Below are 21,711 nucleotides of genomic sequence, written 5' to 3' on the forward strand. Positions count from 1 at the left end.
CTACGCTGCAGATTTACACCCATCCAACGGCGTGAATGCAAAGCAAAGAGTTTGGCTCTGTATCTGTGTCCGTCAGCAGAAACATGGAGACGTCCGCTGACACGGGGGGGGGGATGGGAGCTTAGACCCAAACGCAGGGATGGGGAGTCATGTCCAAAACAGGTCGATACTCTAACTGTTTAATCAACACAACCTTAGGGCCCCGAGGACGGCAGGGTTAAGTGGTGACGCTGTTAATTATGAGACAATTAGAAGCGAGCTAGAAGATACACATGCCCTGAAACATGAGTAAACCCAAAGACAAAATACTAAAATGAAAATGATTAAAATTATCTTGAATCTTGAATTTAAAAACATGCGTATTACACATTTTCATAAGTTGCACTGTTAGAATACGAGTTTTAATGTTTTAAAATGTGCTCCCAAACCCTCAGCGAGTTATTACTCCTTCTGTAACTTCTTCTGTTCTAGTGTTGGGCGATATGACGATACATATTGTGGGGGCGATGGAAAAGTGTCTATCGTGCCATTTCTCTTCTATCGTTTCTAACCTAATTTTATCAATTATTAAGCAAATGAATCATGAAATAGCTTGTGACGATTGTATTAGTGTTGTCTTGTCATACTCTAAGTTTATATAAGTGAAAATAAAGAAGAATAAAAAGATTTTTCACAAAGAAACTCCATCTTGTGGTTTTGCGACATGAAGGTGCTTTACGTTCTTCGATTCTCGCGTTGGTTTGCGATATGATTTACATTACTTAACTCATGAGTGCGGAACAATGGACACGCAACAGGTGGAAATTTCATACCTAGAGTCGCAAAAGACAGAGAGAGCTATGCAGGCACGGCAAGAAGAAGCACTTTTAGGGAAAAGAGGGGGTAAAAGAGGTCTGACACGGAGAAGAAGACGGCCATATGCAAACTATGCTACAGAACTATTCCCGTGCCCAACGGCAACACAACAAAAGTCTTCTATCACCTAAAGAAGGTCCACAAATAAGAATACATAAGAATCCAAAAAATCCAAGCTAAACAAAGTTGTGGAACATCAGGGGCAAGTTGCGAAAAGAAAAACTATAGCAAGCCCAAGATAAAGCAGTCTTTTGCACTAAGCAAGCCGTATGAGAAAACGTCCCAGCACCATAAACAAATCACATGTGCCACCTTGTGTTATGTTTGTAAAGACATGGCTCTGATGTTTACATGTGCTCAGAAAAACCAAAGCCCTTGTACATGCGGAATCTGGATGTACGGGATATTCAGAGGAGTTGCTGTGGCAAACATGGCACAGATATGGCAAGGAGCTAAACATTTTGGTAACTTAAGCCTGTTTCTAATAACAAAGGAACAAGATATACTTAATAAACATGGGCATTAAAGGTTGTTTCTATAAAATAATATAATTTAAAGCTTTAAAGTTCTGGTAGATGTATGAGTTGTTTTGGGAAAGTTGCAGCTTCTACCAGATTTGTTACTTCAGTTTGTACATGCTCAGTACAGCTCAACTGTGAGAAATCAGGATACTGCAGACTTCACAGTGCCCTGGATACTACCAAAACATCCCAGTTAGAGTATCCAGGTTGATCATAACAGTGGTCCCTCGTTATATCGTGGTTCACCCTTAGTGGTCTTGCTGTTTCGCGGATTTTTGCAGTACAATTCTACACTCTTTTTTACAGTGTATAAACGTGCATTGTGTTGGCAAGGCACTGCAGACCACCGTCAAGTGATCTCCTCTGTGCCGCGTCTCCTGCACAGCACAGAATGTGTGGGAGCTAAGTTAAATTCATATGTAATAATGCTGCAAATATGCAGAGTGTTGATATTTTGTTATAAATGCTGTTTTATGTTTACATGAATAATTTCATATAGAAAGATTTAATATTTGATTTATATACATAAGCTGCATTTATTTTATTGCATCAATGTTGATATTAAAATATCTTAGAACTGTTATTATTTAAGTTTTATGTAAATATGTTACCGTCACTTTAAGAGCATTTTACAGCCTTAACACATATATAATAATTGTAAAAAGTAAAGCTGACTACTTTGTGGATTTCGCCTATTACAGGTTATTTTTAGAATGTAACCCCCATGATAAACGAGGGACCACTGTACTGGCTTATCTAGTATACTGACATAAAGATACTGCGTTTAAATGAACACACACGACACCAGGACACAGAAAAAAACTCATCGAAAGCGTTGGTTTACTCTCACACTTATAAACTTACCCCTGCAAATCTTTGAGTGACATGGAGATCTTGAGGTTGTGCCCAAGTACATGCAGAGAGGTCAGAATGTCTGCCCACTGGACCATCTCTCCCAAAGGACCTCCCTTCAACACCTTCGGACTGAACACGTCTCCAGACTCCTCTGTCAGGAAGCCCACGTGCACCAGGATCTGCAAGACACACGAGGAAAGTCAATATGACGCTATTAAATGGGAAACGGTCACATTTTTACACAGCGCTTTTCCACGAGTATATTTAAAAATCAAGAACAAAACAAGCGTCTACGCAAATATAGCACTTACAAAACTGCACCAAAACGATAAAAAGACAAAACCTAAAACACCAAAATTCCAAAAAAATTCCATTTTAGCTTTTATAAATCACTACAGGGGGTAACTACATTTAAACTAGCTAAAATTGCAACACAAACATTTGTTAAAAGGTCCTAAATGAACATGTGAGCACCACATTGAAGATGTTAGCGCCCCCTTTAGCTCCTCCCACCTAAAGCTCTGACGCTGCCCCTGATTTTAGCACATTTCTGCTGAACTGCCATAATACTGTCTGAATATTATCAATTTAAAAATATACTGGTGGATTCATTTTTTTGTCATTCCTCACAGGAGTTACACTGTTGTATATCTGCAGATCTAAGCCCCGCCCTAAGCGTCCCACCAGCGCTTAACTCAAACCCAAAACAAGCACAAATCCAGGAAAGAAAGAAAGACAGAAACAATTACACAATCCAAACTCACTATCATAGACTGTTTCTATAAATGGACATAGCTAACCTGCTAGCTGCTGCACTCCAAACAGGAAGTGATCATGAGGGCACTTCCTGCTCCATCGACTGGCTCAATCCACTTTCTGTGTAAAAACTGTGTCCCCTCTCTCTGTAACTGCTGCTGTCAGACTCCTCATTTTGGTCTTAATTTTGGTCTTTGGTCTCCATTCTAAACCAGTGGTGTGGGCAAGAAGCAGCCTCGCTCTGGATTGGTTCTCTGGTTGCTATGATACTTGCGGTCGGAATTCCAAATATGGAACTCTGCTCCAAATCGTCCCTATAACTGCTACCATCGATGAGCTTCACTTGGAGCTGAACGTTGTGCGGGCCACTCACTCAGTCCACTTCTTTACACACTGTGTGATCACTATAGACTAAAGCAGGAATAACACAAACACAAATGAACTACATGAGCGCTATAAAAGGCAGAAAAAGTCCGAACATCAGAGCATGAAAATAACTGTACCAATTCAATTTGCATTATCTTACACATACATATTGCCATATTCCCTAAAGCTAAGCTCCTTGAACGTTAAGCCTCTGCCATTCAAAATGTTTTAATGAGTTTCAGGATTAAAATCATCAGAAATTCACCCAGAAACGAAAATTATGGAAAAAGTAGCTCTCTGAAATCCTCTCTGAATGATCCCCTCATGCTTCAATAGAAACGAGTCCATGGTTCTGTTTCATTAGAGGGTTCAGTATGAAATCCATTAAACAGAGGGTTCTGGGAGGCCTAAGGGCCACATGTGCAGCGGTCAGCAAGGACGAGCCGGGAACTGGACGCACTGGGAATTAGCAGAGATCTGACCCAGATGTTCACCTCACTGCTCACACACAGCAAGAAATGAAAAAAAAACACAAATACTAAAAGTGGCTTTTTCTCCTCTGTGCCACCTGCTTGTCTCCATGGTGACAGATAAGTGTAATGCCGTACTGTGTAAGATTCCAGGGGGAGTGACATCACAAGGTGGAACAGAGCGTTTTCTGTTTGAGAGAAAAACTCTGCCTAAATATGCAGGGTTTTTGTTTTGTGTGTAGTGTGAATGAAACAAAACACAACTCCAGGAGAAAACAACATTATAAGATCAGAAAATAAAGTAATATGGGCTCTTTAAAAAACTGCGGTGAATATTTGCCAAGTATTGTCTGAAGAAGAGCCGTGGCTTTAGCTCTAGCGGGTCCTCCCATATAAACTCCGACCACATTATCTCCTTTGTAACTCATGTCCACCCAGCACCTGCATAATGAGTGTAACCCACAGAGACTTGGACTACTCGAGATTTTTATAGTGGATTAGACCCACCTCCGAGTGGCTCTCTGTAGAGTGATCCTGATTACTAAACACAGCACGGAGACGTACTGCTGGTCCTGCTGCTGAGCAGAGCCAAAAACTTTCACCAAGCTCAATATAATAGTCTCAGGGCCAAGAAAGTTTAGGTTTCTGTGGTTCATTAATTTCCCCGGCACATTTGTTGAATTTAAATCAGCCATATAGGGCGCTCCATCTGTGAGGACAGATTTGTGTTTGTGAGTGAATGTGCATCAGCTGTCAAAATTATAGCCACTGAAGAAACACAAGTTTTATGTATAATTCTATACAACAGCAAATGTGGCCAAAACGCCACGAGAATGCCAAGTCTCGTCTGATCTGGGAGGATCGCAGAGTTGGGCTTGGTCCAATGAGGTTCATCTGGTTTTCCGTTCATTTATTTTAATATGTTCTATCGGTGTTGGCAGGATGACAGCACCAGCTGCAGTCGGACTTCTTCGGGACAGTATCCCAGGTGTGTAACAGTAAAAAGGGCCCCTCTTCTTGGTTTGAAGTTCCGTGAGCATGTTTCTGTATTTTGAATGAACTATACACACCTGGTGATTTTCATGGTTAAGGTAAGTGGCTAACGCTAGCAACTTTACACCTCAATGATTTATTCAAGAGCGTTTCATTCATAATCAGGATCAACAATGTGAAAAAAACAGCTTCTGGTGCTGTGTTCATTTAAAAATCTGTCGCCTCGCTGTTGTTTTTCCAACTCGCAATGCATTGTGGTCTTGACCAGTCTAGTGACCACTGATGCACTACTTTTCAAGATGCACTGCGGGAAATTTTGAGTGCACTACTTTTTCACAAACTGGACATTTGGACACTACAAAAAATGGTGTGATCCCTAAATAATGCCCCCTGTAGGAGAGAGTGTGGACATTTGGACATGAATAATAATAATAATAATACTAATTTGCAGAAAAAAAAATAAGTTGACAAATAAGCATATAAATATTTGCACATACTATAACACAGTTTGCGGCCGCAGAAGAGCAAACATGTTTCCAGAGCCTGTCATTAACCTCTTAAACACGTGGAAGACTTGCCTGGCGGCATAAACTCTGCCAAGTAGTAGAGTGTTTTCCGCTGCTGTGTGACGTCCCCTGATCTCATAAGCCCGCTCTATTAACGTCTGCTTCATACACAAAGATAAGTGAAATGTGATTACAGTTTGGGTGGCAGATGGCGCCAGTGAAAATCAGGTGGCGCTAACATCATTCACTCTTCAGGCTTTTGGCTTTGGCTCATCGCAAAGACGAAGGACAGACGGAGATATGCGTTTCTGGCAGCGGCATAGCAACACAGCAAAATAAATAAATAAATTAAATAAATATGGGAAGAAGACACACATGAGATAATGGCTTTGAGAGAAAGTTTTAATGAAAAAGGATTTTAACGATGCTATGGCTGAGGTCGGTAATGGGACTGGAAATACTGTCTGTATTAAGTGTGCTTTGATTATGCATGTTCTTTACGGCCTAAATAATAATGACAAAAAACTAAATGATATAGGGTTGTATGATTTAAAGGTCCTGCATTACACAAAACTGACTCTTGTAGCTTTAAGTCATGTTCTAACGCTGTTACCTCCTCAAAAACAGACTTGGAGTCGTGTTTTGTTTCATTCACACGTTTGAGTAACACTTTATTATTACTCTACATCTCCAAAGCTCAAAATGGTCTGTTCCACCTTGTGATGTCATGCAGTGGTAGTTTTAAAGTTAACAGCTCCTTTTACCTTTAGTTCAGTATAGATTGACAATTCCAGGACTGAAATCATCCACATGATTCTACTGAAGGTGTATGGAGTTTAAAAACACAGTGGAGCACTTCCTGTATTACCACATGACGACATGATGACAAGGTCTGAGTTTGAGAGAGGAATTCAGACTAAATATACAGGGTTTGTGTGTTAAAGTGTTAAACATGTGCGACTGAAACAAAACACAACTCCAGGTCTGTTTGTGATGAGGAAACAGTGTTAGAACAGATCAGATAAAAGTGTAATATGGGCCCTTTTAAGGAGTTAAATCTCCATAGTGCCACTTTAATGGTAAGATCTGAGTGCAGTAATATTTCAAATGGAAGTATTACCTTAGCATCACCTTAGTTAGGACCCCAGACTGTATAAAGAAGTGGACTAAGTGAGTGTGACATCACCCACAGCGTTCAGCTCCAAATGAAGCTCACTGAGGCTAGCAGTTATAGGGACAATTTGGAGCAGAGTTCCATATTATGAATTCTGACAGCGAGTATCACAGCAACCAAAGAGCCAGTCAGGAGCGAGGCTGGTTTAGCAGGAGGCAGGCGCTTAGCAAGCCTGTCAATCAAACCTGTTGCTAACGCTAGTAGGGATGAACTCAGGGAAAAAAGGTGTCTGATTTGTCTGTTATTAATGTTCATATTTTGATTTACAGACACAATAGTGAAATAAAAAAAACTAAAAAAACAGGATCATGTAGAGTGGACTAATACGAACATTTAAGACCAAAATGATAAGTCGATGGAGTCAGAAGTGCGCCCATGATCACTTAATGTTTGGAACGCGGCGGCTAACAGGCTAGCTATGTCCATTTATATAAACAGTCTATGTTTGGAATCTAAGTTCTGGTTCTGTTTTTCTAATATGTATAGTTAGTTTATGTTTTTTTACAGTTCTTTATTTAAAAGAAGCTAGTCAAAACACAGTCTGGTGTGAGCAGTTTGTTGCCACTAGACTAAATCTATCTCTATTTACAAAAGCTAATACCTCCATATGCGCAGAGATTAGAAAGTAGTTTAGCGAAGCCTATCTGCGAGACTGTGGAAGAGTAACCCTTACATCACACAGAGCAAATCAAAGCTTTAAACAACGAGAAGACGGTGTGGGCGGCTCTCACTGCCAACACACTTGTGCCTATTTCCACGAGAGAGACAAAAGAAGCTGCTCTAAAACTCGATCTGCAGCTCCTCGGGTTTGATCACACAACGCCAAAGCACGTTATTCACTTTACTTCTAGCGCTCCAAATGCAGAATGTGTGAATGTGGAGGTGTGCGCCGGGGGATTACAGATCCAGCTCTCCTCCTCTGTTTGCGTGCTCAGGCTAAAGGCTCGGCTCACTCACCGGAGGTTGGTGTTTTTTTTTTTGTTTCTTTGTGCAAAGATCTTCAAATGCTGCTGTCCTCTGGGAACAGAGGTCGGTTACACCTGACAAAACCAGTGAGTCAGGCAAAGAGCGAGGAGCGAGCAGGCCAAAATGAACCAAAAACACACAGACAATTTGAGAGTTTTCATATTTGGAACGATATAAAAATTTCATTGGTACCTGATTTTCAAACCGTGAATGAAGGATGTAGACATTTAAAGGGGCTGTTTGCGCAAAAGTGACTCTTGTGAGCGTCAAGCCGTGTTCTGATGTTGTTTCCTCGTCACAAACAGACCTAGAGTTGTGTTTTGTTTCATTCACACATGTTTAACGCACAAACCTGAGTTCTTCTCTCAAACTGAAAACACTCTGTTCCACCTTGTGATGTCATATGGTAATACAGGAAGTGCATACACATCTTTATAAATTATGTTTTACACTTAAAGGTGCTATATAACACAAAACTGCCTCTTTAGCTTTAAGTCATGTTCTAATGCTGTTTCCTCCTCAAAAACGGACCTGGAGTTGTGTTTTGTTTCATTCATACATGTTTGAGTAACACTTTATTATTAGTCTGTAACATCTCCAAAGCTCAAAATGCTCTGTTCCACCTTGTGATGTCATGAAGTGGTAGTTTTCAAGTTAACACCTCCTTTTATTTTTAGTTCAGTAGAGATTGGCAATTCCACAACTGAAATCATCCAAATGATTCTATTGAAGGTGTATGGTGTTTAAAAACACAGTGGAGCACTTCCTGTATTACCACATGATGACATCACAAGGTGGAACAGAGTGTTTTCAGTCTGAGAGAAGAACTCAGCCGAAATATGCAGAGTTTGTGTGTTAAACATGTGAATGAAACACAACACAACTCCAGGTCTGTTTGTGATGAGGAAACAACATTAGAACAGATCAGAGAATAGAGTAATATGAGCCTTTTAAAACTGTGTAATATGGGCCTTTAAACAGTGTAATATGGGCCTTTAAATCCTCTAACTTGTTCTTACGGCACACATTAGCAAAGCTTTAGAACGGCCATTTTCAGTGGCAAAAGCGTCTCTTTCTTACAAGCTTGCATAGATAAAATGTTTGGTAATTAAATGAAAACAGCAGGCTGACTTTTATAATCCACTTTGTTACAAGGGAAAAGCCAAGTTTACTCATTTATGCAAAACTGGAGAAGTTAGATACTTCAGCTTTAATATTTTTACACCTCCAGACTATTTAGAAGTAAAATCAAGTTTCACAAATACCGCACAGTCAAAAAACCCACAGACATCCAACAGAAAAACCTCTTTACTTAGACTGCTCATTACCCTGCCTCTCTGCAGCAGATCAATCATCAATTAATCTTAGCTAACGAATCTACCTGCCTGGGGAGAACAGATGGGCCATTTAGTGAAGAGTTTGCATATTCACAACTGTATTTAATGTTATAGTAAATCTGTCATTAACATTCAGAGTCAGTGAGGAATACTTAAACGTCAGAGACACTTTTCTGTCATTGGCTGATGTGTTCCTTTATAGCACTTTGTTTTTAGTATCTGCATGTCTCCTCAGCCTCGCTCTGGATTGGCTCTTTGGTTGCTATGATACTCGTGGTCGAAATTCCAAATGCAGACGTTGGCCGCTATAACTGCCTCGGTGAGCTTCATTTGGAACTGAACAGTGTAGGTGACGTCACCCTCATTTTATACAGTCTGTGTTCTGCCCTATTTAAGCCTCCATCGCAGATGCCCAAATGGCAGCACCCCCTTAGCTCCTCATCATCTCATTCATCAGCTTCACTCACCTCAGCCTCACCTCCACCACGTTTAGTGTCCAGATGCCAGGGGGAGAAAAACGTCCAAACGTCACCTAACTAGCCACGCCCCTTCATTGCAATGACTTCTGCCAGGGTCTGAGCACCAAACAGAACTCATGCAATAAAGCCTACTAACACCTTTTTGTGTGTTTCTGGAAAGGGCAGTTACACCAGAATGATGGAAAATGCCTCATGTTCTGTCTTTACATAAAGGTGGGACAACTACAAATGTAAATCATTTCAGGCCAATATCTAACTGACCTTGTCTTGCAAAAGTTTTAGAAAAGGTAGTTTCAAATCAAGTTACAATTTAATTTAAATGATTTAAATTGAAGTAAATTTAAGTACATTTAAATAAAAGCTCCATTTTTAATCTTATCAGTCGGGTTTTTTCTAACTTTAAGTTAAGGAGTGCCCCATGCTCACCTTTGGGCCCACTACTTTTTAATATATTTATTAATTCCGTTGGTTGCAATTTAAGAGAAAGCCTCATTTATATCACTTCCTACGTGGAATGCAAAGGCTAGCAGGTGAGCTATGTCCTTGTATACTGTCTATGCCTTACCCTCACCTTTTTCATTCCCATAGTAATGCTGTGGTCCTGCACACTGCCCCAGTTACAGGCCAAGTAATACAATGGAGAGACAGTTACAAGAACATGCCCACAGAGAGTAAAAGTAAATTGCAAAAAAGAAAGCCAATGCTTGTCAGCCATTTTAGCCTTTTCCGCTGTCTCCATTCAATTATAAATATTTTTGATGTCAACAAAAATGAGTGTGGAGTTTTGTTATACGGAGCAGGTTTCGTCACGGGGGCTGTGGGGCTGTGTGTTTGACCTGCGCTTTTGATTAAGTTTGATATGAGCTGAGAGGGGGAGAACACTGCTTTGAAAGTATAATGCAGCAAAAGATTAATTGCTTCCTGGTTGAACGCTGCAAATGGGAGAGATGTAGATTAGACTCAAAATAAAAGAGGTCCACAGAATACTTAAGGCAAGTTTAGAACGTAGCTGAGGAGAATCACAATTCTTATCTTAATATCTGTGATCCAGATGATTCATCTGTGAGACGTAAGACAGAGGGTTAAGTCCAGACCCTTTTTGTTTTTAATTTTCACTCTGTAAGTTATAATAATAACAAACTAGAGAACAGCAAGCTAAGATAACACATAGACAACAAACTGAAAACGTGTCAGAACAGAACATGAACATAAGATTCTAATGGTTAATTAGATAACTAAAGCATAAAAAACCTAACAACTTTAATCTGGAAAATAAACCGCAATAGGGGAAATACACAAAGTAGTCACCTTTATTTTTCACAATTATTATATATATTTTAAGGCTGTAAAACCCCTCACCACCCACAATGTCGATAAAATGTTCTGCACTGACAAAGGCATCTGTGCCCAAAAGGCCGAGGGAGATGCTAACCATCGCAGAAAAAGTTGGACTTCTGGACATGCTGAGGAAAGGTAGAAGTTACATGTCTGTAGGGGGCGCCATTACAGAATAAATGAATCTTCAGTTCGTCACATAAAGAAGGAGGAAAATAACATAAGGACGACAGCAGCAATAAGTTTGAACAAAATGTAAAAAGGGTTGTAACTGCAACAAGACCATCATAAGGATGGAGTCTGCTTCAGCTTTGTGGATCAGTGACTGCAGGAAAAAGAACATTATGAGACACAACAGTGGAGCAGCACCAGGACGAAGAGGCGCGGTCAAAGGAGCTGTGAAATACACCTGAGTCACTATTAATCATTTCATATGTGTCCAGTCTCGCAGGTTGATCATTAAAATTTAATTTGTTACAGTATTTCTAAAGCTGGCATTTTAATTTACAGTACAGTATAGTGTTTAGTTTCCTTCTATAATACCGTGCTTATTTTTTTTAAATCTATGAAGGTTTGAACTTTGAGAGTGTTTATACAAGAGTTTATACAAGAATGTTAACGCCTGTGTGAGAAAAGTGTATAAAGTGTGTGGTGAGGGGTTTTACAGCCTTAAAAAATATATAATAATTGTAAAAAAAAATACAGCTGACTACTTTGTGGACTTTGCATATTGTCAGTTATAACCCCCATGATAAATGAGGGAACAATGTATTCAGTAACTTCCAGACCTTGCATATACAACATGCACATAATAAATCAGAGGTTTTTCCAGGAGCTGTTATCAGTGAGCCTGTTAGTAGTCCCGTGCGTTCTGTCTTAAGCTCAGAACACAAACACATGCATTTGACTCGTGTTTATAATGATTACGACAAAGAGCTTTTGACAGGCCCGACGAGCCCATACAGACAGCTGGACATCTGCTGGAGAGATAGCGCAGGCACATTGTAAGGCCTATCTCCTGTCGAGGCAGCCCCAGAGTGCAGATAGAGGAAAACAAATCCCCCGTATGCACTATAGAAGAAAGAGGGGCATCCATCACTGTGACAGGGCCTATTTCCACCATGTTAACTCAGTTTGGAGCGCGGGATGAGGCAGAGGAACGCTGCACACGCAGGTTTATGGATTAATCTGCTTTCATTATTTTCGATAAGGTTAAGTAAGACAAAGGTCCCTCAATGGTCTATTGATAAGAAAACCTCAGCTGTTTTTCCAGCACCAAAACATCCCTGAAGTCTAGTTATAATTTCTGTGTAGGTGACAAGAGATTTGGTAAAATGGCAAAAAATATGATGATTTTCGATTTAATTATATTTTGTCTTATTACAAACAAAGACAGATATTGAAATAAGCACGCTAGGTCATGTATGTAACTCATCTATTTACACCACCAGTGAAAGTTTGGACACGCCCTCTTATTCAGTGTTTTTTTTACTACTTTCTACCCCAGGATCATGTAGCGCAGGTTAATACAAGTATTTTAAGACCAAAATGACGAGTCTGACAGCAGCAGTTACAGAGAGAGGGGACAGTTTTTCAATCAAAAGTTAAGTTGACGGAGCCGAAGTGCACTCATGATCACTTCCTGTTTAGACTGCGACAGCTAGCAGGTTAGCTATGTCCATTAACATATACAGTCCATGGGGTGTGTCCAAACTTGTGACTGCTACACTCTCTGTCTTTCCTGAACAAGACAAGACTTATAATAATATAATATTTCCATTTACCTCAAAAAATACCCAGATTTTGTTTTCTAAAGTCTGAATTCAGCTCCAAACCACATGCTTTTACTGACAGGAAATTGGCTGTAGACCTGCCAGTAAAAATCCCCAACCATATTAGTGATGATTAGAGCCTGAATCTCGATTAAAACCTGATTAAAAGCACAGCCCTGGGTGGCGCTAACCAAATGTATTGCATGTAACCATAACACTTTTCATAGTGCTGGCAGAATGTGACACAAACGCTCAAGTGGATGATAAAACTTCAAAGTTAACTGTAAAAGGTTATGGGCTGAAGTTTTCACAGCTCGCAAAGTTTTAATCGCGTACTCTCTTCCCTGGCATTTTAAAAAGTGGAGTCCTTTCAAACAGCCGTATGCACAGGATCCACAGGGAGGCTGACACAGGTTTCCTTCAGAATCTGCCTCCTTTTTATCCGCAGCTCCCAGCATGACGTTGCCCACATTTATTGTTAAATCAGCCCTATTGTGCTTGTGTCTGCTCGATAGTTATATTCTATGAAACCCGTGGATCATTATTGTATAATTTGGGCATTTTAAATCACAATATTCATCTAAAACGACTTAATAAAAGAAACAAATCCACTCATTTCCGTATTAAAAAACTCAAAAAAGCCCAATGGGAGCTGACGTTGCCGTAAACGTCATCACAACAAAGCACCACATGCTGTCAGCGCCCCCTATGGAAACTGCACATCACACTAGAGCAGCGCATTTTTTCATTTGTACCAAACTGACTACGCAACGCTGCTGAATCCTACGAGTATCACCGATTGAGAAAATAAAACGGGAGAAGGAAGTGCATATGTCACAGTGGGCGTGTACATCACAGTGGGCGTGTCAAAGTGGGTGTGTACCAGTGGAGCTGAAAACGGGGATAGATTGACAAAATGGCATCTTGAAAATAAGAGATTAAAGAGAAAAAGCCCAATGGGTGCTGATGTCGCCGTAAACATCATCACAACAAAGAGCTGTGAAGTTATCAGTACTTCCTATGGACAGCTGCACATCAGTCCAGGGGCAATGGGGGGGGGGGGCTTGAGGCTTGATGGGGCCCCACCCTCTCCTAGAATGGCCAATGCTCCTCCAAGCCCCCCTAAAGATTTTTGCCACATTTTTGTAGCACATCCAATCTTGAGTAAAAATGTTCAAATGGCGACCGCAGAGTGTTTAAAATGAGACTATAATAAAACAAGAATTCCATATTAGCTTTTATAAATCACTACAGGAGGTAACTAAATATAAATTTGTATAAAACAGCAGGATAAAGGCAGGGCTCTCGCATCCATATAGGACTCTAAATGAACATGTTGAGTGAGCTCCTCCAACTAAAAATGTCTGGTGCCGCTCCTGCATCATGCTAGCTGATTTGTTTTTCATCTGTGCCAAAATGACTACGAGACTTTGCTGAATCCTACAAACATCACTGATTACAAAAAACAACAAACAAACAAAAAAAATGCTCAAACTGGAGAACAAAGTAAGAACAGAGCAGTGCGCGTATGTCGGTGGCGGTGAAAACAGAAAAATGGCGTCTTGAAAATATGTGAATAAATATTGCTGATACATGGATCACTCCAAATACAACTTTGAGATGGTAAATGAGAAAGGGAAACAGTTATAGCACGGCTAAAAGCTCTGAAAAGTTGATTTTGCAAACTAGATCTGATTTAACTCTATATCTCTGAACAAACTGCGTGTCTGCCATACCCCAGAGAGCACTGCCAAATACTGAGGTTTGATTTCACATTTATTCAGTGTTTCTTTTTTAACCTATATAGAAAAAGTCCCCGCAATTACAGAAGCAGCACACGCCGGCATAGACAAGCGATCATTAAGTCCTCAATCACTCAGACTCCAGACCGAAGCCTTACCACCTAAAGCCTCATTTCACTTCAGGAACATCTGCATAATACAGCCGCCCTATAGTTTTCACGTCTCCATTTTTCACTCTGACACAATGTATGCAAACATATACGGAACATTCATGAGCTTTCTATTGGAAACTTTCAGTATAATCATTTTTAAAAGCCTAACGAAGGGAATACTGATACTTCGCAGCTAGCGTCATCAACATTCCCTGGAGGTGTGATGCTAACTGGAGGCACTGCGCTGTCTGAGGCTCTGTTAGACTTTAACCTGAGTTTTATTTTAACACATCTGACTATAAAGAGCTGATTTAGTGTAGGAACTGCACTTTCCACCTAATTTCCCATCTAAATACTGACCAGGCCCGGCCTTGCTTAGCTTCTGAGAACAGTCTTTGACATGGAGGTTTGGGCACTAGATTTATTTCCGTTTACTTTACACTTTACACTGTTTATACTTTTGGGTCAGTCTTGTTCACTGCATCGTGCATCATTCACGCCAAATACCATTAGCCACGTGAGAGTCCATTAGCTGATCAAAGAACTTGAACACAATGTCTGATTTATCCATTACTTCATCCTTAAGTCAGTTTGTATTTGCATTGTGGTAAACGCGGTTCAAAATCCCATTGTCCTTCCGCTCTTCTTACCTTCTTCTGGTCTCTCCACCTCTGCTCCAGCTTGGCGTCCAGGTGGTTTGCAGCTGTGGCCCACTGCTGAGCCAGACGTCGGATTCTGCGCTTCATAAAACTCAGGGACTCTTTCCCGGTTCCCACCTGGTCCAATAATACGGAGAGATCGGTTCGAAAAGCAGCCTGGAAAAAACAGGACAATCAGTGTGGAAAGCAGAAGTCTAATCGAAATGAGAGAGGGTGATGCAAACGGGAGGACATGTTTGACTTTATATATAAACGCCATCTGCTAGTGCCGTTGTTTAAATAAAAGCTATTTTCTTCGGTGATGCAACATTTTGCCTGTCTCTGCAAACCATCGAGAGAATAGTGTAATGAAAAACTATTCTGGAAATGTATTTGCCATTTGCTCTTTGGAGGTGGGATTTATTTTTTCATTTGGGGATATAATAATGGCCAGAAATAAACTAATACCGTTAATCTGTTCATTTTTCTGATAACAACTATTTATCTCTAAACAGCCTTGGTGAACAGCAGGAGAGAGCAGTTAGGAAGATGAATACAGACTGGGTAAGGAAGTGGACTAAGTGAGTGTGACGTCACCACAGCATTCAGCTCCAAATGAAGCTCATCGAGGTTAGAGCAGTTATAGGGACCAATTTGACGGTCAGTTCCATATTTGGAATTCTGACCGCAAGTATCATAGCAGCCAAAGAGCCAACCCGGAGCGAGGCTGTTGACGGTAACGCCCCTTCCTGTCTGCACTGCTGGTTTAGCATGGAACAGGCACTTCACAACGCTGTCAATCAAACCTGTTGGTAATGCTAGCGGGAGCGACCTCGGGAAACAAGGCGCCTGATGGTATATCTGGTATTAATGTTCATATATTGATTTACAGACACAATAGTGAAATAAAAACCCCAGGATGATGTAGAGGGTTAGTACGAACATTTAAGACCAAAATGACAAGTTTGACAGCAGCAGTTACAGAGAGAGGGGACACAGTTTTTATATAGAAAGTGAATTGGAGCCAGAGTCGATGGAGCTCACCTCTGATTCGGAACACATTAGCAGGTTAGCTATGTCCATTTATATACAGTCTATGGTAATGACACATGTATCTGAATTGGTTCTTGAACATAAGAATAATTAAGTTATAGTAAATGCACAACAGTAATTTCGAGTTACTCTTTACAAAGAAAATGAATTTTGTAGCAACTATGCATTTATAGACACTGATGGGAAGAAAATACTTTGAAAATGTATTCAATTGCAGAATACTGAACACCTGTATTAAAGCATATATTGTAACTTATTCCGATACAAGGGCCAATCAGAGTAGGGGAGACGAGGGGGTTACAAAGGGGTCTGTAATAATGGGCCCCAGAGTCTTAGGGGGCCAGAGCTAGATCCTCTTCTAATTAATTTATATCAGAGGGGGCCCAATGTGAGGTTTCTTGCCCTGGGCCACCAAATTTCAGTTGACGGCCCTGAATCAGAGTGTTGTATTCTGAACACTTAGAATATTTTTACATAAAGTTGCATTTAAATGAGTTTAAAAACACAACATAGGATTAAAAACAGCTACTTCCCAACACCGTTTACAGAAGAAGACTCAAACAAGTTTTGGACTGCAGATTCATTTAATATTTAATGTACAACTGTCAGAAATGCTGCGATAATGAGTCGTTGTTGAATGGGTTAATCTATGTGAAAATCCTTTCAAAATGTTACTCACTTGTCTCCTGGGAGCTTTAGTCTGCTGCTGAGTAAATTGAGTCGGGAGGCTGCTGTGGTTCCTCCAGGCCAGAGGGGGGCAGAACCACTCCACCTCACTCAGGTAAATGAGGAAGGAGCAGTCAGAGCCGTCCACACCGTAGAAGGCATAGCAGGGGTCCGAGGTCCAACGAGCGCGCATCCACTGTGACCAAACATCCAAGAAGAAAGGACTTTTAGAAAGGACGTTTAATTTGACATTTGAGAGAATAAACAACACAATATACAATTCATAAGACAAAACATGGCATATACAACTATAGACTGTATAAAGAAGTAGCAGTAGTAGTTGAGAAAAATCTATTTCCCTGATAGAAAAATTAAAGCAATTCACTGATAACACAAAACTAATCTAACTGTGTAATAGCTTAGTTCACTCAGGTTCCACATCAACAAAAATGTCATTCTGTCAACTGGACCAAAGTTGTAGAGTGAATATGTTTTGCCGCTCATCCAAGAGGCTTTTTCAGTTCTGACCACAGACTGATGATGTAGATGGACATAGCTAATCAGCTAGCTGCCGCGTTCCAAATAGAAAATGATCTCCATCGACTCCAATTCGACTTCTACTTCAGTTTACATTGAAAATTGTCATCGTTTTCTCTGTAACTGCTGCTAAAATGTTTGTATTAATCCGCTCTACATGATTGGGGTTTTTATTTTGTTATTTTCTCTGTAAAAAATAAGATATGAACATTAATAAGAGATAAATCAGGCACATTCTTTCCCTGAGGTCACTCCCATTAGCGTTAGCAACAGGTTTGATTGACAGCGTTGCTAAGTACCCGCTCCCTGCTAGACTTTGGTTGCTATGATACTCGCAGTCGGAATTCCAGACTCGCCGCTATAACTGCTCGCCTCGATGAGCTTCATTTGACTGTGACGTCACACTCAGTCCACTTCTTTACACAGTGTGTGGTTCTGAATGGAGACAGGTGAACTAACACATTTATCTGTTTACAGTATCTGTTACATAAAAATTGAGACTTACGTCAACTTTACCAGGGCACTCTGGGTAGCGTGGATCTCTAGGAACTTCACACTGGCTCGATGACCCTTCTCTCGCTGTTGAAAGAAGGGACAAAAGTTGTAAAATCATTGCATAATATAGCTAGCACTACAGCCAGGCACGTTGACAGATATTTTGGGGGCGACAGTAGCTCAGTTGGTAGAGTGTTTGTCCACTGATCCGAAGGTTGGTGGTTCAAATCATGCTCTCGACATAAACATCATTGGTTGCGGTCAGATCCACTTGGGCTCGCCCTGAGTGTGAATGGGTGAGTGGTTCCTTGTTGTAAAGTGCTTTGAGTGCCTTGAAGGTGGCAAAGCTATAGAAAAATGTGACCATTGGGGGTCCAGGGGGGAAAAAAGCCTCACATGGGCCCCCTCTAATTTGTAATCATCATTTATTTTTTTATACAGTATGCATACCATTTTTTTCCACTTTATCCGGGACATACATGTACCATATTTTCCAGACTATATGTTGTTCCGGAGTAAAAGTCTCACCAGTGAAAAAATGCATAATAATGAAGAAAAAAACATATAGGTCACACTGGACTATAAGTCACATTCTTTGTGGAAATTTATTTTACAAATCTGAGATCAAGAACAGACATTTTATCTTTAAAGGCAAGTTTTAATAATAACAATAAAATAGAGAAGAACAGGCTGAATGGCAGTACTGCACGCTAACGTGACATATAAACAACAGACTAAATACGTCTCTGGTGTGTTTACGTAAGATATTAACAGTTAATCAGATACGCTACGCTAACGTAACATATGCCACTTGTCCACAAACACGAGAGACACGAGAGTTCTTTTCTTTGATGTTTACTGTGGTCTTCTTCATCACAGTTCACACCGTAGAACTAGCAAACACATCAAATATCTCATAAGCTCTGGCTCGTATTACTTATACACACAAAACTGTACATGAACGCATGGAAAATATACATAGCACTTTGGCCTGCTAGTAAACAAACCGATGAACCCAAAGTTTATATTTTACTCTTCAGTTGTTTCTTAATGCTTTGTCAGGTAAGACTTCGCATTAGAGTAAAAGGCTGAACCGGAAAACAGGAAGTTCACGAATTTAAACTAGACTCATGATAAACTAAACATTTACAATATTGTTCCAAATGAACAATTATCGCATTTATGGTCTTATAAATGAAGGGGGAATTTAAAAAAGGAGGAAATTAAATATGAAATGTATAAAAGAATACGAGTCAAGTAAATTTTATAACAGGTATTAAAACACACCAGCACCATCTGTTGGTCAAACAAATGAACTATAATATGTATCATCAACCATTACATAACACATATTTATTCAGCTACATGAAGCATAGACAGAACTGAATAAATGTCTGGTATTTTAACTTAAGATATTAACAGTTAATCAGATAATTAAAGCATACAAAACAAGCTAACACGTTTACTCTGGATCTCACTCCAAATCACTAAATCCATTGAATTCTTCATCCTCGATGTCACTTCTGAACAACTCCGCCTCCTCCGGAAGAAGCACCACTTCTACGTGGCTATCATACTGGTTAACAAGCCCAAGTGCCCTCGCGCAGTTGTCAGTGTGACAGTAATGATATTTTAATCATTTCACATTTAAGTTGCATCTGAGTATAAGTCGCACCCCTGGACAAACTATGAAAAAAGTGACACTTCTATTCCGGAAAATACGCACATTTTACTGTACGTGTTCCTTCACCGCTGACTCATTATTCCATAATATTTGGCCTTAATGTGGATTTTTATTCTCCAGCGCAGCTGCATTCTCTCCGAGGTCATTTAGCAGGACATGTGGCGTATCATAGACTGATTTTAGCCTTAGGTTAATTTCAATTAATTCAGAAAATGATTGTGCAAGTACTGACCCCTGCATCTGAAGAGGGCACAGTATAATTCACACTAATAGAGTTTCTCCATTTAACTGAGCATTTTACAGCCATATACTGTCTGTGGGTCTGTCATTCTGTCGTATGTGCAGTGATGGTGTAGAAATCGACTCATTGCACATATTGGCTGCATTGTGCTGTTCATTGGAGCTAACACATTCGTACTTTATCTAAAAACGCAGGAGGGTTCCAGGTCTTCCTCCGTTAGCCTGCACGCACTACATTAATTGCTCCAATGGTTTGGCTAACTTCCTCTCTGCCGCCGGGACATTGTGAGAGTGACGGAGCAGGGAAAGACAGACGCATCGTACGGTAATGGCCCAATCCAGCCTCAGTGTGCAGTCCTGTCGTTCAAAGTATTGCCTCGTTTTATTTTCTCTCCAAACCGACACATTTGCTTCTCCCTGGGTTCTGTCTGTTTCCATTTGCCTAATGAAAAAGAGCCATTCTCCACATAAGTCTTCCCCAGGGTTTGAAGCTCTCAAACACAAACACTGCCACTTACACATGGAGTTTCAACAAATATGAGACAAGTACAGCCACAGGCACAACACCGACCCAACACCAGACCCACAGGCACAACACCAGCCCCATGGGCACAGCCCCAGCCCCACGGGCACAACACCAGCCCCACGGGCACAACACCAGCCCCACGGGCACAACACCGACCCAACACCAGCCCCACGGGCACAACACCCGCCCCACGGGCACAACCCCAGCCCCACAGGCACAACACCAGCCCCACAGGCACAACACCAGCCCCACAGGCACAACACCAACCCAACAGCAGCCCCACGGGCACAACATCAGCTCCACGGGTACAACCCCAGCCCCACACCAGCCCCACTTACACAACACCAGCCCCACTGGCACAACATCAGCTCCACGGGCACAACATCAGCTCCACGGGCACAACACCAGCCCCACGGGCACAACACCAGCCCCACTTACACAACACCAGCCCCACTTACACAACACCAGCCCCACTTACACAATACCAGCCCCACGGGTACAACACCAGCCCCACGGGCACAACATCAGCTCCACGGGCAGGCACAACACCAGCCCCATGGGTACAACACCAGCCCCACGGGCACAACATCAGCCTGCTCAGGCCCAACACCAACCAGTTCAACCAGCTGCCTAATCTGCATGAAAATATACACAAAACAAAGCTTTATCTGAACACTTCAGCCCAAAGAGTTTCTGCACAAACTTGACTTCACTGCAGTGACCTAAATCTGCCCCAGTTCAGACATCAGTTTCTCTGGATTCTAAACAATCAGCATCGACCAGGGAAAAACACACATCGATCGATCTCTTGTATTAGTAATAGAAGTTCTGAGGTGGCCTACATGAGCCAGAATGGTTCTTCTACAGTGATCACAGCCACAGTCTCTACAGTAACATCTCATACAGTAAATGACAGCGTGGTCAACCATCCTCACTTATTCAGCTCTCTACAAAACATGTCACTGATGCCCGAGGGAAGCCATTTTGTCTGCATTTCCTCTTGATGCCTCACTCGTGTCGTGCTGTAGATAAGTACAGTTGAATGAGCGGTATGATAATGTGTTCTGCTCCCAGCTCCTCGGTTCATCTGTGATTAGACTAAACCACAAAGGCGCTTCCATTGTGTCCCTGTGTCTTCAGAGGAAACAATGCAACACAACATAAGAGTTTAAGGGACAATTACTACCTCATATTTATAAATGTAGTAGTCGACTTACCCAGTCAACCATTTTAATTGAATAAATCGTTACAGCATTAGTATGGAACATTGTAAATAAATAGGTCATTTCAGTACACGGGTAGTTAAATCTGGAAATTCTTTGTAGATGAGCCTAAATAATGTTCTGTAAATAGGTCATAAAATCTGTATCCATATTTGTAAATGATGATGACTGTTGTTTTTATTAGTAGTAGTAGTAGTTGTTGTTGTAGTAGTATTGTTAATGAGTGTGTATCCATCCATTTTCTTCCTCTTATCTGGAGCAGGGACACCCTTTGAAAGACACGTCACTTCCGGCGCGTAAAGGCCTGTCCCATTTCATGCACCCCACAGCCAAATACAGCCAACACCTGCTTTTCCATGGAGATCGGCTG

The 21,711-nt window shown here is 41.0% G+C and overlaps 1 protein-coding gene across 1 annotated transcript in view; it reads right to left on the minus strand.

The window, feature by feature from the left end:
* Positions 1-21,711, minus strand: part of LOC117377397 (alpha-1,6-mannosylglycoprotein 6-beta-N-acetylglucosaminyltransferase B-like) — a 190,633-nt gene that overhangs the window by 76,251 nt on the left and 92,671 nt on the right. The window contains exons 5-8 of the mRNA XM_033973782.2: positions 17,679-17,752; positions 16,650-16,832; positions 14,930-15,094; positions 2,241-2,410 (exon numbers count right to left, since the gene is read on the minus strand). Coding sequence (XP_033829673.1) covers positions 2,241-2,410; positions 14,930-15,094; positions 16,650-16,832; positions 17,679-17,752 — 592 coding nt within the window. The remainder of the gene's footprint in view (positions 1-2,240; positions 2,411-14,929; positions 15,095-16,649; positions 16,833-17,678; positions 17,753-21,711) is intronic.

Source organism: Periophthalmus magnuspinnatus, chromosome 1 (assembly GCF_009829125.3).
Source record: "Periophthalmus magnuspinnatus isolate fPerMag1 chromosome 1, fPerMag1.2.pri, whole genome shotgun sequence".
NCBI lineage: Eukaryota > Metazoa > Chordata > Actinopteri > Gobiiformes > Gobiidae > Periophthalmus > Periophthalmus magnuspinnatus.